We start from the raw sequence: 26,246 nt of genomic DNA on the forward strand, positions 1-26,246 counted from the left end.
ATGTCATCTGCAAACAGTGACAGCTTTACTTCTTCTTTTCTGATTTGGATTCCTTTTATTTCTTTTTCTTCTCTGATTGCTGTGGCTAAAACTTCCAAAACTATGTTGAATAATAGTGGTGAGAGTGGACAACCTTGTCTTCTTCCTGATCTTAGAGGAAATGGTTTCAGTTTTTCACCATTGAGGAGGATGTTGGCTGTGGGTTTGTCATATATGGCCTTTATTATGTTGAGGTAAGTTCCGTCTATGCCTACTTTCTGGAGGGTTTTAATCATAAATGGGTGTTGAATTTTGTCAAAAGCTTTTTCTGCATCTATTGAGATGATCATATGGTTTTTATTCTTCAGTTTGTTAATATGGTGTATCACTTTGATTGATTTGCATATATTGAAGAATCCTTGCATTCCTGGGATAAACCCCACTTGATCATGGTGTATGATCCGTTTAATGTGCTGTTGGATTCTGTTTGCTAGTATTTTGTTGAGGATCTTTGCATCTATGTTCATCAGTGATATTGGCCTGTAGTTTTCTTTCTTTGTGACATTTTTGTCTGGTGTTGGTATCAGGGTGATGGTGGCCTCGTAGAATGAGTTTGGGAGTGTTCCTGCCTCTGCTATATTTTGGAAGAGTTTGAGAAGGATAGGTGTTAGCTCTTCTCTAAATATTTGATAGAATTCGCCTGTGAAGCCATCAGGTCCTGGGCTTTGTTTGTTGGAAGATTTTAAATCACAGTCTCAATTTCAGTGCTTGTGATTGGTCTGTTCATATTTTCTATTTCTTCCTGATTCAGTCTCAGAAGGTTGTGCATATCTAAAAATTTGTCCATTTCTTCCAGGTTGTCCATTTTATTGGCATGTAGTTGCTTGTAGTAATGTCTCATGATCCTTTGTATTTCTGTAGTGTCAGTTGTTACTTCTCCTTTTTCATTTCTTATTCTATTAATTTGAGTCTTCTCCCTTTTTTTCTTGATGAGTCTGGCTAATGGTTTATCAATTTTGTTTTTCTTCTCAAAGTACCAGCTCTGTCTCTTTTTCAAACTATGCTCTTGAAATTCTGTAGGATTTAATTTTGAGTTCTTTTCTCTACCATGTGTATATCTTTTCCACTTTAGATGTTAGTCTTAACTCTAATGGGGAGCACTTCCCATCACTTTTATTGACCTCTCATAGCTCAGCAATTTTGCCTAAGTCAAGTAATCACATCTTGATCCCACCTGGCTTTACTGCTGTATTCCAAACTAAACGCCTAAGTGTTGGGTGGCTCATTTCTTCATCTAGTGTTTACTCCTCAATTCAGATTTTCTCTTTATTTCTGCCTCTATGCTCTGGGTTTCATTCTTACCCTAAATGCTTCCTGTCCTCCTCTTTGGTCACCTGCACATCTACTCATAATTAAAATAGGCTACTGCCTTGGCTTCAGCTGCTGATGAAATGCACTCCTACAATATTTGTTTCTCTTATGTTCCCTTTGATAACTATCCTTTTTAATGCCTGTGGCAAATTCTTACTCCCTAGATGGTGCTGCTTCTTTCTGGCTTAGTATGTAAATTCTCTTATTTTAACTCAAACAAATTTGTTCACTTTGTAGGTAACCCTAGATTCAGATAAAAATCACCCTTGTTTAAAAAACCATGTGCTTCTTTTTGATTTCCTGGGATACTGTCACTGTCTCCTTCTTTGATCTTACATATCACTCCTTCTTCCTGTTTCCTCCATTCCTCCACTCCCCTTCTTCTTTCCTTCCTTTATTTCTTTCTAAAGAACTTACCTGGTGGCTGTCAAACTTCTTTTTTGCTGGTCTTAATATCCCCCAAACTGCAATAGGATTTTTGATATAGATCTCTATACAAAAGTTAATGTAACTCGAGAATTTTGATGGGATTATTATGCAGTTAATACCAATTTAGAAATTAAGCATGTGGACACCATGGTTTTTTTTTAACATCTTTATTGGAGTATAATTGCTTTACATTGTTGTGTTAGTTGCTGTTGTATAACAAAGTGAATCAGCTATACGTATATATATATCCGCATATCCCTTCCCTCTTACGTCTCCCTCCCACCCTCCCTATCCCACCCCTCTAGGCGGTCACAAAGCACCGAGCTGATCTCCCTGTGCTATGCGGCTGCTTCCCACTAGCTATCTGTTTTACGTTTGGTAGTGTATATATGTCAATAACACTCTCTCACTTCATTCCAGCTTACCCTTCCCCCTCCCCGTTTCCTTAAGTCCATTCTCTATGTCTGCATCTTTATTCCTATCCTGCCCCTAGGTTCTTCAGAACCATTTTTTAGCATACGGTATTTGTTTTTCTCTTTCTGACTTACTTCACTCTGTATGAGATTCTAGGTCCATCCACCTCACTACAAATAACTCAATTTTGTTTCTTTTTATGGCTGAGTAATATTCCATTGTATATATGTGCCACATCTTCTTTATCCATTCATCTGTTGATGGACTCTTAGGTTGCTTCCATGTCCTGGCTATTGTAAATAGTGCTGCAATGAACATTGTGGTACATGACTCTTTCTGAATTATGGTTTTCTTAGGGTATATGCCCAGTTGTGGGATTGCTGGGTCATATGGTAGGTCTGTTTTTAGTTTTTTAAGGAACCTCCATACTGTTCTCCATAGTGGCTGTATCAATTTACATTCCCACCAACAGTGCTAGAGGGTTCCCTTTTCTCCACACGCTCTCCAGCATTTATTGTTTCTAGATTTTTTGATGATGGCCATTCTGACTGGTGTGAGGTGATACCTCATTGTAGTTTTGACTTGCATTTCTCTAATAATTAGTGATGTTGAGCATCCTTTCATGTGTTTGTTGGCAATCTGTATATCTTCTTTGGAGAAATGTCTATTTAGGTCTTCTGCCCATTTTTGGTTGGGTTGTTTATGTTTTTGATAGTTAGCTGCATGAGCTGCTTGTATATTTTGGATATTAATCCTTTGTCAGTTGATTCATTTGCAAATATCTTTTCCTATTCTGAGGGTTGTCTTTTCCTCTTGTTTATGGTTTCCTTTGCTGTGCAAAAGCTTTTAAGTTTCATTAGGTCCCATTTGTTTTTGTTTTTATTTCCATTTCTCTAGGAGGTGGGTCAGAAAGGATCTTGCTGGGACACCATGTTTTATATGAATAAATCTTAAGGATAAATTTCTCAGGGAAAAGTAAGATTGTAATACTTCAATTCAAGATTGTTTTGCCTTCACAGTATTTTCTTCTTCCCTTCTTTCCATTATTTCCAACTATGTTTTCTACAGATTTATTTATTTTTATGTTTCTTTCAGAATTATAACGTGTACTTTATGGGTGTGTAAGTAATTTCTCTGGAATTGGGAGAACGCAAGAACTATGCTGTGGCTGACTGTGTGTGTCCCTCTTTCTACAGCTGCTGAGCGATTTCTGTTCTTTTCATCTGACGTGGCTGTTCGTGGCATCCCGCTCACCCTCTCTCACCAGGCAGATGTCATCCTTCCAGTGACAGGAGGTGCTTCCGTCTTTGTTGGGATTGATTTTGATGCCCAAGAGAAGGCTATCTTTTTTTCAGATACAACAAAAGACATGATTTGTAAGCAAAAGATCGATGGCACAGGTGAGAAGGGGTTTAAAGGGTTTGTTTTTGCATATTTTGTCTGTCTTCAATAATAATACTAATAATTTTTTCACTAAAACTTTGCATTCACTTCTTAAGCAGGGTCTTTTACTAAACTTGCTAAATACTTTTAGATTGGGAAAAGAAATCTATTGCTTTTCTTTTGAATTAAGTTTAAGTGAACAATTCCTTTATTTTCAAAATAACTTACAAATGAGAGAGCATTTTAAAACAAATATTGTTGTAATTGGACAATTAAGAATATCAATATTGACAAATACTAACCTATGGACACTCCATAATAGGAGTGTCATATGTATGAAAGCTGTTAATGGGTTAATTAACTAGAGGCTGTTCCCTATATTCAAGCAGCCAGACTGAGCCAATGGAATGACCTCCCTATAGGAATGCTGCACACGTAAATGCTGGGCTTGGAATAATAATATTTATTTTTAAAAGACATGAATTATATGTAAATATGGATTTATTGTCAGTTTTCAGTTGATTGGAATTCTGTTAAAATCTTCATAATCCTCACAGAAAGATAAATTATAGTCAGTCATACCTTACCATGTGGGTACTTTATTGGATGTTGGCCTGATCCAGTACTTTGATTTTAGAATCCACTAATGGGTCGAAACCTGAAGTTTGAAAAACAAATCAGTAGCCAGTATAACATAGCAACTAAGAGGGGCCAGCTCAGGAGCTAAAGTGCCTAGTTTTGAATCCTGGCTCCTCACATTTCCTAGTTATGTAATCTTGGGGAAGTTACTTTCTTTGTACCTCAGTTTCCTAAATCTGTGAAATAGGAATAATAATAATAATAATAATAATAATAGAGGTACTACATAGCTCATAAAGTTGTTGAGAGAATTTTAGGCTAATACATGTAAAACACCTAGAATAATGCCTGGAAAATAGTAAAAATTCAGTAAATATTAGCTATTATTGAAGCTGTTCTCAATGAAAAACTCTATTGCTCTGCCCCACCCTGCCCCCAACTCAGACCTGCTCGCTAGAGGTAATTCCTTACCATTCTTTTACCTGTTTGTTCTATTATTTGTCTCCGTGTTTCTAAATATTTTGCTTATACTGTTACTGAGTCCAAGTTTGTACTGCTCGCTGCATGACAGGCCAGTAAATCTAGAGATGAGGTGTTGGGGCAGGGAATAGCGACTTTATTCGGAAAGCCAGCAGACTGAGAAGATGGTGCATTAGCGTCCCAAAGAACCATCTTACCCGAGTTAGAATTCAGGCCTCTTTTATACTAAGAGGGGAGAGGGTGTGGTTGGTTGTTGCAAACTTCTTGGTGCTGGAATCCTTTGTTCTTGCAGCTGTCCATGTACATCTGGTCACTGTGTTCTTATAAACCACTAACAAGACAAATGTTATTCTCTGTTCTGCAACTTTTTATCTCTATGTGAATGGAAAAGTCGTACACCTTTAAAGGTCAGAGCCTTGAGAATGGGCTCTCCTGTGTATTTCAGGCCATAGGCAACGTTCCTTTACAAAAGGTGCACAGCCAGCATGACTAAGCACAGGCAACAGAGCACAAAGGTTAGAGCTAAAGGAATAGATTCAATATGGAGTCAGGTTTGTTCTTCTCTGTTGCAGTACTACTTCTTGATTTGCATATTAGACATTTAATTTCATTGTTATAGATAGGGATTTAGCTCTTACATTCCCCTCTACCAACCTCCCTCTCCCCCTGTTCTCCCTAAAAAGCTAGATTGTAATTTTTGTTCGCTGCTAAGTCAAGTAGTATTCCATGATAACATTTCTTGAACAAATTTTGATTTTTTTTTTCCTGCAGTTAACAATTGCTCCATCTTCATTTACTTAGTTTTCTATGTAGCTATTATATTTTCCCCAGATGCTCCAACAGATCTATCAAATGCTTGTCTGTGTATCTATGTATCTATCAAATGTGAACAATCTATAATTTTTTCCCCCTCTGCTGTTCAGTTGGATCTGGTACACAACTCTTGTCTTCCGATTTCCCTCGGCCACTTTCCTGTGCTGGTTTTCCTGTGACTGGCAAGCCACTTGTTTCTCTTTCCAGACTGATTTCCTTATTTTGCTGAAACACATTATATAGTAGCTTCTTAAGAAGAATGAGTTGGTGGTACATATTTCGAGTCTGAAGGTGTTTTCATTTTGCCCTCCAACTTGATCATTTGACTAGGTGTAGGATGAAAGCAATTTTACCTCAGAAATTTGAAGACATTGCTGCACTCTCTTCTAGTAGCCAGTGTTGAGAGTCCTATGCCATCCAGAGTAGCATTTCAGTGTGTACAACCTTTTTGGGGGGAGGTTGTTTTTGTTCCTTTCTGGAAACTTTTAGAATCTTTTGGTTATCCCATTCATCTTGAGATTTCTGTCCTATTCTGGGAATTTTCTTGCCTCTGCTTTTTCTATTCGAGAATGTTAGATTAATCATCTATTTTTTTCTTATCTTTTCTTTCCTGGTTTTCATCTCTATCATTTTGTTCTACTTTCTGTGAGACTTTTTGGCATTTTAGTTTTAGCCTTTCTATCGAATATTTAATTTCTCTTATATTTTCAATGTTGAAGATCCCCTTCTTGCTCTCCGATTATTCCTTTTTTAAAAATAAAGCCTGTTCTTGCTTCATAAGTTCAATCTTTTCTTATTCTATGAAGATATTAATTACATTAAAAAATTAATTTTCCTCGGGTTCCTTTTTCCTTTTGGTTTGTTTCAACTTTCTCCTTCATGAAGGAAGCTTTCTTCAAATTTCTCTGAGCCTTGTTTGATATTAAGAGCAAAGCTATGAAACACTGATCAGAAGGCTGTTGGTATGAATGGGCCTCATCAGCTGGTGATAAGGCAGCTGTTTTGTTGGGAAGCTTCCAAATTTCAGTATCAGAAAATCCTCTCTGGAGATAGTCAGTTTCTCCTTAGTAGCTGCTTCCATTCTCCCTGTTGGAGTGAGAGGAGTAAGAGGGGGGAAGCTAGTCTCTGTTTGGGGAGCAGTACGGAGGACAGGGAGCTGAGGCCCGTTCAGTTCAGTGTTCACATATATAACCCTCCTGTGCTCAGTCTGTGCCGATCCCAGCCCTCCATTGTGCAATGTGTCCTCAGCCCACAGCCTCTCTGCTTGAGGTCCCCCAGAGAAGAAAATCTCTGGTCTGTTAGAGGAGGTAGACGGAGAGGAGTGTCATACATGCTCAGGGTCTGAGAGGAACCTCTGGGTCCAGTCGCTTCCGATGCCAACTTTTAACTAGGCCCCTTAGCGTCCTGCCCCTACCTTTTTCAGAGCCGGTGCTTCTGCGTGCAGACACGCTGAGGCTCTGTGTGTGTGGGTGTTGGCGCTCCCCACTGCCGGCACGTCTCTCCTTTCACTTAGTGAGTTACTTTGGAGAAGTCTCTTTCTCTTCCAAACTCTGTGGAAATCTTTCATCTGCTGTTCTTTCACTGTCATTATTAAAAGGAGTTTGGAAGGAAGAGGAGTTAAACACAGTGGTCAATCTGTTATTTTGAACCAGAATGCATCTTTTCTGAGGACTAGAATTAGGTCTGCTGAGCTACACACAGGCTAAGTCTCCTGTAGATGCTTCCACACGTCAGCTTCCTTCTGCTTTGGCAACTGCAATTCTCATCATGGGTTTTTTTGTTTTTTTAAATCAATTTCAAGTCCACATGCTGAGCAAATTGCCTTTACAAAGTTTCTTATAGTTAGTGGTTAAACTGCTTGTGCTCCGGTGAAGGATGTATTTTTGTACATTGCCCTGTTTTTCCGAGTGAGCAGGTTAAGTGTCAATGAGTTTATATGCAAAAACTGAATGGTCAGAAATCAAATTGAAGTCAAGATGGGCTGAATGAAGCCCTCAGGGAACTTGCTCCATCAATGATCCCTTCTCTCCTCCAACTTCTCTTGTTCTACTGACTTTTCCCCATCAGATATGCTCAAGTCTCTCCCATACTAAAAAACCTTCAACCCACCCTTCACTCCACGTTCCTCTCTAGTTGCAGCCCTCTCTCCTCAAGTTCATGAACAAGCACCTTAAAAGTTTGGTCTACACTTTCCTGGCCCTACTTTCACATTTGTCACCTCTTCACACTATGTCACTTGAGACCCCTTATCCTGGTCACCTCCAGTCCCTTTGTTATAAACTTTATCCTTATCTTTGGCGCCTTAGTCGTCTTCTTTAAAATGCTTTTTCCCCCTTGACAACACACTCATGAATTTCCTTCTATTTCTTGACCATTCTTTCTAGTGTTCCTTACACGTCTTTTCTTCTTTGCCTGTCCTGTACACAACTGTGATCTCTAGTGTTCAACATTGGTCCTCCTTTTATTTTTTAATTTATTTTTATTTTTTAATTTGTGTATTTATTTTTGGCTGCGTTGGGTCTTCGTTGCTGCGCGCGGGCTTTCTCTAGTTGCGGGGAGTGGGGGCTACTCTTCGTTGTGGTGCACGGGCTTCTCACTGTGGTGGCTTGTCTTTGTTGTGGAGCACGGACTCTAGGCGCGCGGGCTTCAGTAGTTGTGGCTCGCGGGCTCTAGGGTGCAGGCTCAGTAGTTGTGGCGCACAGGCTTAGCTGCTCCGTGGCATGTGGGATCTTCCCGGACCAGGGCTTGAACCCGTGCCCCCTGCATTGGCAGGCAGATCCTTAACCACTGCGCCACCAGCGAAGTCCGGTCTTTTCTTATTCTGCATTTTCTTCTGCATAATTTTGCGCCTTCCGTATCTTTTGTTACCATCTATGTAGTAGTTATAAATCAGTGTGAGGAGACTTATAATAGGCCATTTCCTGAATGTTTTTCCTCCTCACCTGGAGAATGAGGGGAAAGGTCAGGTAAGGCTTCTTACAGGAGGTGATGAAAATCTCCATCCAAACTCTCTCTCTGGGGTTTAGACCCATAGAGCCAACTGCCTTTTGGATGTCTCACCTGGATATCCCACAAACCACCTCCAAACCAATATGTCTAAATGTCTACCTTTATTTCACTTCTCCAGACCCCTGCCTTAGGGGAAGGGCACCACCTCTCCCCCTGCCCACCAAATCTGGTGGTCACCCAAACTTCTTCCTTTCTTTCAGCCTCTACCATTAACTTATTAACCTCCAGCCATGCTTTGGAGCGTGTGGAATCCTCTCTCCCTCCCACTTCCACGTCTTTGCTTTCCTGCAGCCCCCCGTTCACCACTTCCTTTGGGAAACCTCTCCACACCTGCACTTTGCCTCGGTTTCCATACCATCCTGTGCATACCTCCATCACAGCACCTGTTACTCTTCTGTTGTTTTCCCTCTTGGCCTAATTGCCTCCCCCCACCTCTCCCACTTCATTACCTTGAAGATACCTTGAAGACAGCATCCACATTTCTTTCAAAATGCTTCACTTTTCTATGACTCAGTTTCCTCATGTGCAAAATAGGGATAATAATAATTCCTACTGTTGAGCTGTTGTGAGGATGGATGAATTCATGTAAAGTACTTGGGCCGGTTCCAGGCTCATAGCAAGTGCTCAGTATAAGCTATTATGATTAATACTATTAGCAATATCATGTTTCTTCAATGTCTAATATGGTGTCTAGCACACAGAGGACTTTCTTTTTACAATTTGCTGAATGAATGAATGGAAAAAGCACCAGGATTGTTTTTCTTCCTTCAAAGGAAAGAGCTGTGATTGTTTACTCTGATTCACTTTTTTTTTTTAAAGAATATTTTGTTGTGATAGTTTCAGGTGTACAGCAAAGTGATTCAGTTATACATTTTCCCATTTAGGTTGTTACATTTAGGTTGAGCAGAGTTTCCTGTGATTCACATTTTCTTTAGTAAAAAAAGAAAAAGGAGGGGAAAAGTCATAAAAAATTCACAAGAAGAAAGTGGTCTTTTTTCTTCTTGTACCCAGTTCTGATTTCCTTTCTGGTTCCTGGTCTTTTCCAAACTTGGCAACTCTGTGGCTATGAAAGACTGTTGATGAGAAAGTTGGGCGGGAATATCTCATAGATACCCCCAGTTGTACCTGGCGGTGTCAGCTTATCAGCGCTGTCTGTGGGTGGTGGTTGTGAGTATGTGAACTCAGGTATCTCTTCTTCAGATGTTCTGTACTGAGAAATTTTTTCTGGAAGATTGAACAAGGGAGTAAATCCAGGCCATACCTCTCCTGGTTCTATTTATCAGAGTCATATCTATTCTTTGAGATCCAAACTTTTGGAGATGGATAGATTCTAGGTTTATCTCATGTGTTGCTTTGCAGTTGCTTTACCGTTGCTTTATTTTTTAAAAGAATTCCACATTACTGAAATATTCTCTAGTTCTCACACAAAGTTTAAATATGCAGTGGTAGGAAAATGTATGTCATGTAAAATATGCTTACTTTAAACCATGTCCATATTTTAATTTACAGGAAGAGAAATTATCACAGCTAACAGAGTGCCAAGTGTTGAAAGTTTGAGTTTTGACTGGATTTCAAAGAATCTTTATTGGACAGATGCTTCTTATAGGAGTGTCAGTGTCATAAGGCTAGCTGATAAATCGAGGCGCACAATAGTCCAGAATTTAAATAACCCACGATCAATCGTAGTTCATCCTATTGCTGGGTAAGTGTGTTCATGTTTTCCTAAGAGCTTGAAACTTATGTCTTGTACAGTCATTGCAAAGTGATGCCATAGGTATTTGGCAAATTCAATAAATACAAGATTGAACCATGTAAATTGAAATCACCTTAGATTGTGTCCTTTTAGCATATGCTGAAGTGATCACTTTATCTCCTTCCAAAAACTTTCTCCTAAACTTTGGCTTTTCAGTCTTCACTGGAGTGTGGTTTTTTTTTCACAGTCGCGGAGGACCAAACAATGAGACACAGATTCTGTGGAGAAGGAATGAATATGCAGCAGAATTATCAGGAAAGGCTCAAGTTCTTTCCCTGCTTTAATGTATTGATATAAAGCTTACCAAAACTTGCTTAATCATTCAGTAGTTTTCAGAATAAAAAGTCTTTCAGACCACAGGCAAAGTTTCATGTTTAACCATTGCATCATTGGTGGAGTCAGACAAGAAGAGACAGAGCATTTCACGCCATGCCTTTTTGTTCTTACCTTTCTTATTTAAATATGCTTGATAGCTAACATAAAGTCTGAGATAGGCAGTTGTGTTTCAATAGAGTAGTTAAAAAAAAAAAGATGACTGGTAATTCACTAAAGCCTGATTGAGGGTACATAGCAAACACTTTACGTAGTACATAATCTCATCTAATCCAAAAGCTGGTTTGTGAGTGAGGTATATACAAGACCTGTTTTGGAGATAAAGAATCTGAGGGGCTTCCCTGGTGGCGCATGGGCTTCCCTGGTGGCGCAGTGGTTGAGAATCCGCCTGCTAATGCAGGGGACACGGGTTCGAGCTCTGGTCTGGGAGGATCCCACATGCTGCGGAGAGACTGGGCCCGTGAGCCACAACTGCTGAGCCTGCGCGTCTGGAGCCGTGCTCTGCAACGAGAGGCCGCGACAGTGAGAGGCCCGCGCACCGTGATGAAGAGTGGCCCCCGCTTGCTGCAACTGGAGAAAGCCCTCACACAGCAACGAAGACCCAACACAGCCAAAAATAAATAAATAAATTTATAAAATAAAAAAAAGAATCTGAGGCTCAGAGAGATAAAGTAACTTGCTCAAGGACCCACAGCTATTAAGCAATAGTTAGTATTCAAATTCCAGGCCTGTCTGACTGCAAAGCCTGTGTGTCTAACATATTTTAAAACTGATGATGTTATTGATAAGAAATTTTATTGCCCAATAGACAGTTAAACAGTTGATTTTCTAGTGAATTTATCTTAAGCTAAATCTTTGGCATTGGGTTTTGAAAAGGCGTTAAATTCCTTTCCTGATGTATCCTTCATATATTTATCCTTCATATATTTATTTTTATAAATGTATTTATTTTTATTTTTGGCTGTGTTGGGTCTTTGTTGCTGCGCGTGGGCTTTCTCTAGTTGTGGCAAGAGGGGGCTGCTCTTCGTTGCAGTGCACGGGCTTCCCATTGCGGTTGCTTGTCTTGTTGCAGATCACGGGCTGTAGGCACGCGGGCTTCAGTAGTTGTGCCATGCGGGCTCAGTAGTTGTGGCACAGACTCAGTAGTTGTGGCACACAGGCTTAGTTCCTCCGTGGCATGTGGGATCTTCCCAGACCAAGGCTCGAACCCGTGTCCCCTGCATTGGCAGGCAGATTCTTAACCACTGTGCCACCAGGGAAGTCCCTGTCCTTAATTTAAAACAATATGAAGTCACGTTTCAGAAAGTTACCTTTTGGAAAGACTAATTTTAGTTTTTAAGGCTCATATGAAAGAGAAAAGATTTTTTCCCTACACTTATCTTTTTGCCACTCCTCGGGTTAAAAAAAGACCTCTTGGGTAAGATCATTTAAGAGTTACGTTTATTTGGATGCATTTTTCGTCAGGGATGAAATGCTTTCCTGCAAATTTAATTCCTTGTGGAAGATGACTAAAGAGTGATCTAGTGGATCCTGGATGTTTAATACAGAAAGAAAGTGAGAGATTAAAATCTGTTTTCTTGCTCATAGTTTATTTCAAGAGCATGAAGTATTTAAAATGTAACCTGAACTGTGTCTTTTTAAAGAATCTACTTGGTGACAATAGTTTTAGGTCCTGAAGTCTAGCACAGTGGTTCTCTGCTTTGGATGCCCATTTTAATACCATTTGTATTTTCGATATATTTTTCTATATAAACCCAATAGCATACAGAAAATGAAATTAATTTGCAGCAAGTCTCTGGAGAATCTATGTTTGTGCTAAATCTCTCTAAGTCATGTAGTTTGTCCCAATGTTAACATCTTTGATTTATTACCTCCTTTTCTAGGTATATATTCTTCACTGATTGGTACCGTCCCGCTAAAATTCTGAGAGCATGGAGTGATGGATCTAACCTTTTGCCTATAGTAAACACTACTCTTGGGTGGCCCAACGGGTTGGCCATTGATTGGAGGTAAGTAGGAATCATCCCAAATTGCTGAGTTCCCACTTACTATGGAAGACATATACATAGTTGGCCAGCTTCTGCTGGGATGAAAACATATGTAGTAATGAATATTCTGAGGAAATTGCTAGAGGAAGCAGAATAGGGCAAGACCTAAACCCCACTAGAAGTAGAACAGGGATTTGATGAAGTACAGGTCATGTGCAGTTTTTACAGGGGGCATCTTGAGGATAGGAAATTGTGTCAACAAATGTGTATTTGCCTATATACACCGTGGGAGGATTTTTGGAATATGAGATTTAAATTTTAAGAAATTAATCTGTCAAGGAGTATAGGAAAAGGTAACAGGGTAGATAAGCTTACAGACCTCAAATGCAAAAGCAGTTTAAAGGAGAGAAAAAAGGAAGAAACGTGTTTAACCTTTTAAACATCAGTTACTACGAATATTTTTCCTAACTTGTGGATTTAATAAGGAGAAAAGTAAAATTCCTAGCTTGAAGATAATAACATTTCAAGTTTTCTAAGACAATTGGAAATCACTTCATAAAAGTTGTTTTGTCTTTCTGGAGAGCATGAAACTATTAAACTTTGCTTAATAAATGTGTCAACTGAACGTGCTATTTTTGAATGCCCTTAGTATAAAGTGTGCTTTGCTAGTTTCTGGATAACCAATAACCAAGTATTTTATTATTTTAGCTCTTCACGATTGTACTGGGTAGATGCCTTTTTTGATAAAATTGAGCACAGTACCTTTGATGGGTTAGATAGAAAAGTCCTGGCCAGTATACAGCAGATAACACATCCGTTTGGACTTGCCGTCTTTGAAGGTACGTTTTGAAGCAAAAGAAGTGTGTCTTATTTATACCGTACAAGTTGTATAAAACTCATCCTCATTTGGCAATCTCACAATTCCAGAAAAGCTGGTCACTTTTTTAATTGAAATGGTGCTTTTATGTATAAATAAAACATTTGGTTAGTTGACTGAGTATTTAACTTTTATTTTTTGTTTGAGAAATTTTGTTTGAGAAAATAAATAAATAAATTTTAAAAAAAGGCTTCTAAGAGGTAGGGTCTCTCTCAGAGATCCATACCATCAACTCCTATTGTTTTGATTACCTGGTTATATTACACTCCTCTAGAGCTCTTCCCTTTCTCTCCAAGTCATAGAATTTTCACCTCTACTGGTGCAGGAAAAATTTGTATCAGGAGGTATTCTTGCAACTCTGTTGTTTTATACGGGGTCCTTAGCTTCAGAAGCTCAAAAGTCAATAAATAAATGTTTTATTTAAGAAAAAAAAGAAAAAAAAATATATATGGGCTTCTAAAGAATCATTTCTAGAGACGAACAAGTCATGGAAAATGATTACAGAAACATATTACAGATATTTATGGAGGAAACTTCCCACATTTGGAAGAAGCATTACAAACATATTGCATTTTCCCAAGTGATTTGTAAGTGAACTGTGGCGAGAATACTAATCACCGTGTTCCTTCTTAGACTACGTGTATTTTACTGACTGGAGACTGCGTGGTATTGTTCGAGTCAGGAAAACAGATGGTGGACAACTGGTGGTCCTCCGAAGTGGCGTTGGTGTTGTAATGCGTGTGAAGGTATATGATACCAGAATCCAGACCGGTGAGTGATGTTGCCAGCTTCTTTCATAGGGATGTGTTTAATATAGTGGCTCCTTTTCTCTTTAAGTACCTTATTATTTAATATAACTCCTGATAGTTTTATCTTCCTGTCACTCAGATAGTTTTAAAGTGTAAGATTTAGAATTTCTGTTCGACTCGGCTAACTTTAAACCTGTGTTTGAGAAAAACACGTTTCGGCACTTTCCTGTATTTATATTGAATGTGCTATTTGGCACGTTGATTTCCAAGAGGAATCGAGTTTTTAATATTGGGTCTGACAACCAAACCTGTGATCAATCAACCTAAAGGAAATGTGCTTGACTCACTTATCTAGGGGCGTTGCTTTTTCAGGGTCTAACGCCTGTAACCGACCCACCAATCCGAACGGTGACTGCAGCCACTTCTGCTTCCCAGTGCCAAATTTCCAGCGGGTGTGTGGTTGCCCCTATGGAATGAGTCTGACTTCCGATCGTTTGACATGCGTGGAAGACCCATCCCGTGAGCCACCGTTGGAGCAGTGTGGTGCCTTTTCCTTCCCCTGTAACAATGGCAGATGTGTGCCCATTCACTACCGCTGTGATGGAATTGACGACTGTCATGATAACAGTGATGAGGTTCAATGTGGCACATTTAGTAAGTAGCTATACACTAGCAATACTTCCTAGGATGAATAGAACAGAGAGAGGGGGCTTAAAAAAAAAGGCTTGGGTTATCTCTATAGGAAAGAATATTCCTTTCGGATTGTTAATATGTACTCCAAAGGCTTTTAGGAAGCTAGGCGATGAATATCATTCATAGATAATGTTGCAGGTGATTTCTAGCATTGATTTGGGCTATCTTCAACAAAATTTCTTTCTGACATTGGCTGTTTGGATCAATGCAGAGTCATTGCATCTTGGCATACTCCTCAAAAAGTCAACAAAACAAACTGGATCTAATCTTTAGTATTGGAGAGAACAATATCACAGAATAGGTGCTTGCAATAATAGCTTTTGAAAATCTCATGTGCTATAATATTCCTTTTTCCTCCTGTTGGTGTAAAATGAATTATGGGTGAAATGGTGGTTTTAACCTTTACATTCTTCTTTTGATGGTAATCCAGTTTATAATAAATGCTATTGCAGAAGACAAAAAGATAGAGGACAGTTGAAATCTCAGAAATTTCTATCAAGGAAACATTAATAGAAAGAAAAGTGACATTTAAAAATGAAAGTGCTCATTTATACATTTTTGAGATTTCTAAAGTTTTATTTTGTGTATATCTTTTTGTTTTTAAAAGTGCAGATTTTACATGAATGTTTTATCAATTTCCAATGACCCATGTGATCAGAGGAAGCATAGGAAGTATGAAGTATGAACATAGAAGTAAAGGACGGGCCTTAGAGTCACACCAACTAGAGCTTTGGTCTTGGGCAGATTCCTAAGCTCTCAAAGCCTCAATTTCCTCATCTATAAAATGCAGATAATTATATGTACCTGACAGTATTCTTGTGAGGATTAAGAGAGACAAAAAAATGTAAACGCTTAGAAAAGTGCCTGGCATATGATAGTTGCTGAATAAACTTGCACATTTTGTATAACGCTCCCATTGAAAAAGGAGAGGAAATGGGCCTTTACAAGGTAAGATCTCATTTAAAAGGCGGTAAAAACAGATGTCTTTATGACCAATTCGTTTCTGTTGTAGATACTTCCTGTGCACCTTCAGCGTTTGCGTGTGGCCACGGAGGACAGTGCATTCCTTCATACTGGCGCTGTGACAACCAAAATGACTGTGTGGATGGCAGTGATGAGCAGAACTGCCCCACCCGAGCACCCACTTCCTGTCGTGCAGACTTCTTCACCTGTGATAATAGCTTGTGTATCCCAAAGAGCTGGGTCTGTGACACAGATAATGATTGCGGGGATGGATCTGATGAAAAGTCATGCGGTAAGTTTTGAACTGATTTCTCTTGGTTGGTCAGCCTAGTGAATAGATTTGAACAGTCAGCAGGCCTTGTGCACTTTCCTTGAAGGCTTACATAATTTTCGTTGTATCTTAGCTACTTCTCTTCATCTGTCAATCCCTGTATTAATAGGCTATAGGAGTAAAGACATGGGAAGTCTTCCTAAATATTTCCTATGCAAGCAAAACAAGGACTGTCTCTGATGTCTAACACCCAGACAGAAACTGGAAAATAAAATCCCTCAACTAACTATTCAGATATTTAAAACAATTTTTCTTTCTAAATCGTATAAACACATCCAGACATTTGGCTATTGGTTTTCCTTTTCATTTATACAGGCAAAAAGGCAACAGAATAAAGAGGCACAGGACATTTAAATTTCATTAATCTCACCCACCTGCTTTTCATCTTCCAAGTTCTGATTTCCTCTAGGTTGTCGTTTGTTTTCATACCAGCAGTCATAGTTTAAGGTGGAGCAAAGTTCCCTGGACTAAATCCCTGTCTTGGTTGCATGATTAGGCAATTCGCTTTTTCTCAGGACTAGATGAGCTTTAAGATCCCCTCCAGCTTTCACATTCTGTGAGACTATATTTACTATGACTTCACGTTTCGGGTAGGGGGAGGCAGCGCATCTGACTCTAAGGCTGTGTCTCTTCAGCCAGCTAGGTTTTGAGGATCGTTCTGCTTAGATATTGGATTAAATCCAGTTATCATGATCTGTCTCTACACTGTTGCTACTGGGCATTGTGGTCATGCGGACCACGTTGCCTTGCTGGGCTCCATTGCTTAGCTTTGGTGCAGTCTTGGACTTAACAGCATTCAGGAGGTGTAGGCCAGTCCAAGGCCATGATGCTTACTTTCTAAGTGTGGTCTGTTTTTCAAGGTGTAATCACAGCTTCTGACTCTGCTCTGTAACATTTTTGTTCCTCTTTCCAAAAAGTGTCCTAGCTGGGCTCTGGATGGGCTGACTTTGGCAATCTGGCTGACTTGAAGGAATTTTGAGCACACATACAACTGAGATAACTTACGTATTTCCTTAGCGTTTTACAGTTTGGCTCTGGTACACACTGAACAAGAAGTAAACTGTTACTTGGTTTTGTTTTTGGATGACATTAGATCATACAGAGACATGCTCACCTAGTCAGTTTCATTGCCCCAATCATCGATGTATTGACCTATCTTTTGTCTGTGATGGGACCAACGACTGTGCTGATGGGTCTGATGAGAGTGCTTGTAGTAAGTACATTGTTTTATTTTAAAATTTTTAAATTAATTAATTAATCAATCCATTGAAGTCTAGTTGATTTACAATATTATATGTTTCAGGTGGATAACATACTGATTCACAATTTTTAAAGGTTAACTCCATTTATAATTATAAAATATTGGCTATATTCCTTTGTTGTATAATATATTCCTGTAGCTTATCCCTATCTTGCCCTGCCCCCTTCCTTCTGCCGATTGTTAACCACTAGTGTGTTCTCTATATCTGTGAGTCTGTTTCTTTTTGGTTACTTTCACTAATTTGTTTTATTTTTTTAGATTCCACATGTAAGTGATATTATACGGTATTTGTCTTTCTCTGACTTATTTCATTAAGCATAATACCCTCCATGTCCATCTATGTTGTTGCAAGTGGCAAAATTTCATTCTTTTTTATGACTGAGTAGTACTCCATTGTATATATATGCCACATCTTTTTTATCCATTCATCTGTTGATGGGCACTTAGTTTGCTTACATATCTTGGCTATTGTAAATAATGTTTTATTTTTATCATGATGTTTAGAAAAATCTCAATGTTTAGTTGTTTGCTCCTTGGCTTAATTTCTAATACTTTTCTCTCTCATTTTCAGTAATTAATTGCACTGCTTCTCAATTCAAATGTGTCAGTAATGGTAATTGTATTAGCAACACATATCGCTGTGATGGTGTTTATGACTGCAATGACCACTCTGATGAGACAGATTGTCGTAAGTACCATATACCTAGCATGTTTCAGGTGAAGAGGTCATTTCATGTTTACCAGTATTGATATTACCACAGATTTTCTCTTAGACAAACTAGAGAGAAGGCAGCCTGAATTACAAAGCATTGTCAAAGGAACACAGTATTGAACATATAGTAAAATCGACTTGACATTACCAAACAGCGACTTATAATTTGTGAATCGAGGGGTTGTAAATGGGCACTTTCAAATTGTTTCCTGAGTAGGTTAAATATTTCTCAGATATTTTTGTTCTCACTATTAATTTTTCCTAGGGCATACCAAATTAGTGGGTTTCAAATTTTTGAGGTTTACTATTTATAAAGATATTTTAATGGTTTCTTTTAAATCTCAATAGGGAGGTGAAATCAAGCAAATCATTTGTTTAGTATCTGCTAACATGTTACATATGGTCTTTGTCCTGAGAGTCTGGTAAGAGAAATTATCGAAAGTAAGAAACAAAGCAAGGTAGATAGTTACAAGGGCCTTATAGAAACGATACAGATAAAAATTCTATGAAGGTTCAGAGAAAAGAAATTTTTTCAGAGGATTCAAGGAGGACTTCACGGACTATAAATCTGTTGGGCCTATAATCTCCACAAGCTGTAGACCTATAATCGACAGGATTTGTTATTCCCCACGTTTTATATTAAATGAGGTGAGGTGGTCATTTGTTTGAATAATGGTATTTTGAATCACAAATAGTAGGTTTCTATCAATTCTCCTCCCTAATCAGAAAAGAAGTGTTTAAATCTATGGATCAAAAAGAAAAGTTAAATGCTTGCTTACTGTATAGGTGTGTACAACACCCAGAAATTCTTAATCACTGAATTTCCTGTCTCACATTGAAAACGTGGAATTCTTCTGTGGTGATCTGAGGTTAAAGTTCCATTGCCCCTGATTTGCTATTGCCTTAAAAAGTTCCTAGGAGGGAGTTTGGGTTTACTCCTGTGAAATAGGCAAGCAATTCTTACTTATCTCGTAAGGACTGCTTGGTGAATAGTGGAAAGTTTGCAAAGAATTGAGGATTTACAGTCATCTTTTGTTTACTTAATGTGTGCTGGTTTCATCTGATATAATTCACTTGAGGGAAAATGATAACATCCAAATATATGACATTAAACCCATGAATTCCAATTCACCGTAGCTATTTAAGCTCTATTTAAATGCTCTGGTGATTCTTTATTATTTAATCCATAATTAGAAACACAGGAAATAGAATTTTCTTTTGACCCAGGGACTTATCTTCTATCCAAGAGTTGTACATCCTTTGTTGTCAGATCCACTAATCTGACGCATAAAGATCTCTACATGCCACAACGTCAGAGAAGACTCGTGTCATTTTAGATTTTAATATTACATTTGTCATAGTCATTATTATAAACCTACCATTGATCCAAAATCATTTCCTCTGAATCTAGGAATTATATAAAAGGGATTATGGATTGCCTTCACAAGCCCATTTTCCCCATTTCGTTCTCTCAGCAACCAGGCCTCCTGGTATGTGCCACCAAGATGAATTTCAGTGCCAAGCAGATGGTATCTGCATTCCGAAGATCTGGGAGTGTGATGGCCACCCAGACTGCCTCCATGGATCTGATGAGCACAATGGCTGTGCCCCCAAGACCTGCCCTTCATCTCATTTCCTCTGTGACAATGGAAACTGCATCTACAGAGAGTGGCTCTGTGATGGGGATAATGACTGCAGGGACATGAGCGATGAGAAGGACTGCCCCACGCAGGCCTTTCAGTGTCCCAGTTGGCAATGGCAATGCCCCAGTTATAGCATCTGTGTGAATCTGAGTGCAGTATGTGATGGCAACCCTGACTGCCCCAGTGGGACAGATGAGTCCCCACTTTGCAGTAAGTTTCCTGACCACAGTTTACTGCCATAAATTCATCCTGAGCAGTGGCCGGCTGTACATCATCATTGTCACAGTCACCATGTAGCTTTTGAGGAAGGGATCTCAGTTCCTCTCTGAATTTAGATCTGTGTAGATCCGGATAGCCATCATGGAATTCAAATAAATCATCACTGGATAATATTTCTCATTAAATCCTTTGCACCTGGTTCTGTGTTTTTGCTTCATTAGATCGTCAAATTAAATTTGGTTCTGTTGGTAATGCACTCATAAGTTTTTCTAACTTTAATATTTTCTGATTTCAATCAGAACTTTCCACAAAACAAATGAAGTCTGGGGATTTGTGTTTGCTATGATTAAAATCCTGTGATTGGCATGTAATCCTAATTACTGTCCTTTCTTTATTTCTTCTTTAATCAATGCTCACTCTCAGATGATACCCAGCCAGGTATGATTGCAAAGTATTTTAGATTCTTATGATTTTAAACGCATTGCGTTTGTGCTGAAAATGTCCTAATCATTTTGACTTACTTCCCCTTCTAGTGCATGTTTCATATCATGACTCTTATAAATAAGAGTACACATGGAAATAGAGGGCATTTGCATCCTCAGGTAGATGAGCTATCTTTGGGTGCTTCAGGCATTGCCGTCTTAGCCCTGAAAGTAAGGATGATGGCATATCAGTGCGCCTGTGCCCTGTAGTCTTCCAATTGCCTTTCTCCTTTATAGACCTTCCAGCTCTGCTCTTCAGTGTCAAAGTCTTATCTTCCATTTCTGTGTAGGTAGAAGAATGACAGGAAGCAAATGGCAAGTAATTTAGGTCTCTTTGCATGCTTTACCAATGATAGTTGTGTTTCTTGATGTCCACCATATTTCCCCAAGTTTCTCTCATTGCACTAAATGGAGTTATAATAGAAGGCTGTAGTGAAGAAAGTGGTCCAAGTCCAGTGGACGTGAAAGATGGTAAATCCTCAGGTAAATCGGAGCACTGAACAGCCTGTGGACCTCATCCAGGTGGATTCTGCTCATAGCTCTTACCTGGGTATTGTGTTGAAGGTGACCTGAGACTGTATGACACATAATGCAACTGAGTGAACCAAAGAAGCAAAGATTCCTGACTTTCCCACTCTGTGATTCTTTTTCTTTATTCTAGACCAGGAGAGCTGCTCAGATTCCAATGGTGGTTGTACTCACCAGTGTATTCAAGGGCCCTATGGGGCTCAATGCCAGTGTCCATTGGGATACCTGCTTGCCAATGACTCTAAGACCTGTGAAGACATAGATGAATGTCATATTCCAGGCTTTTGTAGCCAGCACTGTTACAATATGAGAGGTTCTTTTCGGTGCTGGTGTGATCCGGAATACAGGTTAGACGCTGACCAGAGGACCTGCAAAGCTACAGGTAATGAAAGTGAACTAACTCCAGCCAGTTTACCAAGCACACTCCAGAGCTTAAGATTAAATGTCACGTTTAACAAATTTCACCATCTTTATATAATGTTTAATGAATTCAATTCAACCAGTATTAATTCAGTTTCTACTACGTGAAAGTATTTGTACTATGTGTTAGGGTATTGCTTTGGCTGCTTTAAAAGTGACCAGATAGTGACCACCTAGAGGGGTGGGATAGGGAGGGTGGGAGGGAGCCACAAGAGGGCGGGGATACGGAGATGAGATATATGTATATGTATATGTATAGCTGATTCACTTTGTTATACAGCAGAAACTAACACAACATTGTAAAGCAATTATACTCCAATAAAGATGTTAAAAAAATAAATAAATAAAAGTGACCAGATAAAGAATGCTAAAACAAAGTAGGCAGTTTCTTTCTTTTTCGGGCAGGAGTCTGGAGGGTAGACGGTTCAGGGGGTAAAAGCTGGTGTGGCTTCCATCTCGGGATCCATTGTTTTGCTCCAGTCTTTGCCTGCTCCCAGAAAGTAGGAAAGGGGCGAGTAGCTTCCTTTTAAGGATGGCACCTAGAATTTGACACGTCGTCTGTGTTCACATTTTATTGTTCAAAACTTAGTCATATGGTCACTCCAAACTGAAATGGAAATGGGGAAATGTCTCTAGCTGGTAGGCCCTGTGCTGTGCTAAAAAGTGGCATAATTTATTACTAGAAAGGAAGAAGAGGAGAGGGACATGGGGATGATTAGAAGTCTCTGCCACAGCTGAATGCAAAGTACGAAATAAGCAAGTACAAAGGTAACTATAGTAACAGGAAGAATGCAAGTAGAGTTCACTCCAGGTTGATATTTAGATAAACACTAAAGTGTAATTCAAGGAAGAAAGATATTTCGAAAAAGCTTACTTTCAACGCTCATGAAAACCAGCTAACTGTTAAGGTAACATCATTCTTATAGGAATTTTTGTTTGTTTTTCCCATTACTCTAGTGTGGAATGACGTCTTCTTTCTGTTACCAAAGGTATTACATCAAATATTGAGTGTTTTTTCTCCCAGAATCGTTGACACTTGTATTTTCTTCTTGGACAGCATCTGAAAGTCTGCTGTTACTTGTGGCGAGTCAGAACCAGCTTGTTGCTGACAACATCTCCAGGCAGGAGCACTCTATCCACGCCCTCGTCCAGGATGGTTCTCACATTGTGGCTGTTGATTTTGATTCAGTCAGTGGTCATATCTTTTGGTCGGATGGAACTCAGGGTAAAATCTGGAGTGCGTTTCAAAATGGAACAGATAGAAAACTAGTAAGTACACGTCTACTGGCCTTTGACTAGTTCCCCTGTCTTGGGTCTATTTGCTGTTGTTACTCACCAGTGAGAGAAGGCCCTACCTCATCTTAGGTGGTTCTCATGTTTTCCTCTGGGCCACATCACACCCAAGGGACCCCAATGTTCCTAACTCCTACTTGATGGGATCTGAAGGGAGATGCATGGCTCTGAATTGCAGGTCATATGATGCAGAGACCTCACAGCATCTTGGAGGTCCCTTCTGCAAATTTTTTTCCTAGTGGATGAGAGATAAGGGAAACACAGGGGAGGTTGCTTTTCTTTCTTTTGTCTTTTAAAATTTATCCTTTTCTTTGCCATTATGGTTTATTACAGGATACTGAATATAGTTCCCCATGCTATACAGTAGGACCTTGCTGTTGAGGTTGCTTTTCTTAGCTTTAATTCAGTTATGTTTCTTGATCAATCTCCCGGAGTTTCAGTTTCTTGATCCTTGATGGTTATGTTTCCTCTGCCCCTTAGAAATTTATTTTGTAATTGTTGGCACTCAATCAATAAAGGTATTACTTTTGCCATGTGAACACTGTAAAGTTTCATAGGGTTGCCAGCTTAGCAAACGGATACAGCTTTTGTTTAACTGAAAAAATTCTGAAACCAAAATGAAACTACATACTAATCCAACAATAGAGTATTCAGTTCTACACAGTCTTGTATATTTTTCCAGAAAACCCTACTGTTTCTCCATGGGAAGACAAAGTTTTCTAATCTTCATAAGCAATCATAGGACAAATTAGATGCCTTCTTCTCAATTTTCATATAATTTCCATGTTTGCATTCATTTATTCCCTTTAGAATTCACTCGTTATTCACTTTTGTCTTTAGACGCTTGACAGTGGTATCACCATGACTGAAAGTATTGCAGTAGATTGGGTAGGACGCAATCTTTACTGGACAGACTTTTCTCTGCAAACAATTGAAGTCTCTAAACTGGATGGGAGTCACAGGACTGTGCTGCTTAGTGAAAACATAACAAATCCAAGGGGACTAGTGTTAGATCCCAGAACTACGTAAGACTTCTTTTTTTTTTTTTTTAAGTGATGTTGCCTTAACATTGTATGAGGGAAAAATAACCTGACATGCTGTGGCTAATATTCATATCACAAAATTTGCACATTGATTTATTAGCTTGGCAATATATGATTAAGTCTAATGAATGCATGCAGTAATATTCCATAGACGGGCCATGGTATTTGTGCCACGTGTACCTCATGGTTATGCAACAAAACAGCCAGATTTTCCTGCTTCAGTTTCATATTGTTTACTAGAACTTCCTTTTATGTCATGTAAGGAAGTTTTTGCCTGCTGGCCCTAAAGGGAAGAAGAAGAAATTCTCCCATGTGCTTAGAAAACTTTGAAGGCTTCTTTCCTCGAATTTCCTTAGATTCTCTTAGATTCTTTTCTGCAGGAAGATGACTTAGGCAAATTATGTTCAATGCAATGCAGACTTCCTAGATATTGTAAAGTAAATTTCACGCCCGTGAAATTCATGATAAATCTCTGATGATGAATAAATTGACTTATCTTAAAAACGACAGGGTAGATAAACAGGGACAGATGAACTTTTCTAGATCAACTATTTGTGGATTGTACAGAAACATGAATCGGCCTTGAGACATTTCAGTGTCACAGTATACTGCATGTTTTCTGAACATTATAAAAACACCCAGATGGCTTGTGATTGAATTATGATTACGGTTTTACTTTGTGACTCTCAGAGGAAATAGTAATCTCTGTGCATATATTCTGACCTGGATATGAGTTATTTTAAGCAGAGCTTAAACATGATATTCTGTCACTTAAAATGACAGTTATTTTCCATTTTGAAATATGTCCCATCCAATCGGTAACTAGTTTCTTTTCACAGTGCCTCTGTGATGTTCTGGTCTGACTGGGGCCATCACCCTCGCATTGAGCGAGCTAGCATGGATGGCAGTCTGCGCACCGTCATTATCCAGGAGAAGGTTTTCTGGCCCAATGGCTTAGCTATTGACTACCCCAACAGGCTGCTGTACTTCGTGGATGGCTATCTTGATTACATAGACTATTGTGAATATGATGGAAGCAATCGGCGGCAGGTGATAGCCAGTGATTTGGTAAGTTGGTAGTGAGGAAAGGAAACTAAGACAATAATGGTTTAGTAGGAAGCAGATAGAGTAACAAGAAAGCTAAGAAATTCACTGTTGTGTCGTAGACATTACAAGGACCATCGAGGAAATATCAACAGGAGGAAGGGTCAACCTATCTTTTATTACTGACAGAAAATCAACATTCTAGTTCGTGGTCAGATTGTGCCGCGTCCAGGAAGGATTAATAGCTTGTGTGACTTAGTTGATCTGTGGATGCTAATCCGTTGCTTCTCTAAGTCCATGTAAATAATGATTTAATTATATGTAGATTCCCTCCATGAAATCATAACCTGTTATATATTTTTATTCAGGAAATTCTGGTGAATTTATTGTCACAAGTTAAATGAGAAAATATGTAGTTTACCAAAAAACTGTTATTGACTTCTGTTTAAGATTGTGATTGCTTATAGTTCTGTGGCTTGAAGAGGCCCTGGGAGATCTCTCCTGTAACTAGACAGGTGATCTACATAAGTCACCCTACTTTCTGCACTTCCGTTTTGCTTTTGTTTATAAGATGGATGCCCAGTGTAATTACCAGAGTAAAAATGAAGGCTAAGTGACACAGGTACATGGAAGTATTTTGGTTGGTAAGTGGGATATAGGTCAAGAAGTATATATTTTTTCTGTCTCTTGACCAATGATTTCACTATGTCTTTATTAAGTTAAATGCTAAAGGAAACCGTCTTCTCGGGGAGGTATCCTTTTCTACTTTGTTCATCTTCATTTTTATTTCTAGGTCTCATTGTTCTCTTCTGCTTCACAGACTCTGCGGCATCCCTACTCCCTAAGTCTCTTTGAAGATTCCGTGTACTGGAGTGACCGTGCTACTCATGAGGTTATGAAAGCCAACAAGTGGCATGGGGGGAACCAATCAGTAGTACTGTCTCTTCACCAGCCCCTTGGAATTGTTGTGGTTCATCCTGCAAAACAACCAGCTTGTAAGTGATAGAGATATCCTGCATGGTATAGCTTGGAAAACATTGATCTGGGGAATGTAAACTGTATAACGTTGCAGACCCGTTTGTTTGGACAGTACACTTCCATGACCTCTGGTTACCATGGAAAAGTCAAATCTCGTATGTCTTTACATACTCAAGTCTCCCTGGTCTTTTCTCCCACTTTCTTTTGCCACACTGGACTTCACTAGACTTCATTTTGGTACAGAAGCACATGAGGCTACTTACCATCTCTGAACGTCTGCACTGGCTCTTCCTTCTGCCCTGGGACGCCCCTCGTCCAGATGTCTGCCTGAGTTGCTGCTTCACGTTATTTAGAATTCTCTTAGGTGCTCCTTGTGGGCCTTGACCATCCTATCGAAAATGGCACCGCCTTTCATAATTCTTTTGCTCTTTACTCTCACGTTCTAAAGTCACACAACTTATGAGTTTAGTTTTATCTCC

General features: G+C 39.1%; 1 protein-coding gene across 1 annotated transcript in view; it reads left to right on the forward strand.

Annotated features, from left to right (window-relative positions):
- LRP2 (LDL receptor related protein 2) overlaps positions 1-26,246 on the forward strand; it is a gene marked incomplete at both ends in the record, with an annotated part of 196,528 nt that overhangs the window by 81,297 nt on the left and 88,985 nt on the right. The window contains 15 exons of the mRNA XM_082658863.1: positions 3,390-3,593; positions 9,967-10,159; positions 12,427-12,552; positions 13,240-13,370; positions 14,042-14,179; positions 14,530-14,811; positions 15,863-16,105; positions 17,238-17,357; positions 17,977-18,093; positions 19,593-19,970; positions 21,123-21,371; positions 22,467-22,678; positions 23,543-23,727; positions 24,585-24,813; positions 25,610-25,784. Of these exons, the coding sequence (XP_082514989.1) occupies positions 3,390-3,593; positions 9,967-10,159; positions 12,427-12,552; positions 13,240-13,370; positions 14,042-14,179; positions 14,530-14,811; positions 15,863-16,105; positions 17,238-17,357; positions 17,977-18,093; positions 19,593-19,970; positions 21,123-21,371; positions 22,467-22,678; positions 23,543-23,727; positions 24,585-24,813; positions 25,610-25,784 (2,982 nt within the window). The remainder of the gene's footprint in view (positions 1-3,389; positions 3,594-9,966; positions 10,160-12,426; positions 12,553-13,239; positions 13,371-14,041; positions 14,180-14,529; positions 14,812-15,862; positions 16,106-17,237; positions 17,358-17,976; positions 18,094-19,592; positions 19,971-21,122; positions 21,372-22,466; positions 22,679-23,542; positions 23,728-24,584; positions 24,814-25,609; positions 25,785-26,246) is intronic.

Source organism: Grampus griseus (assembly GCF_964374135.1).
Source record: "Grampus griseus genome assembly, chromosome: 7".
Taxonomy (NCBI): domain Eukaryota; kingdom Metazoa; phylum Chordata; class Mammalia; order Artiodactyla; family Delphinidae; genus Grampus; species Grampus griseus.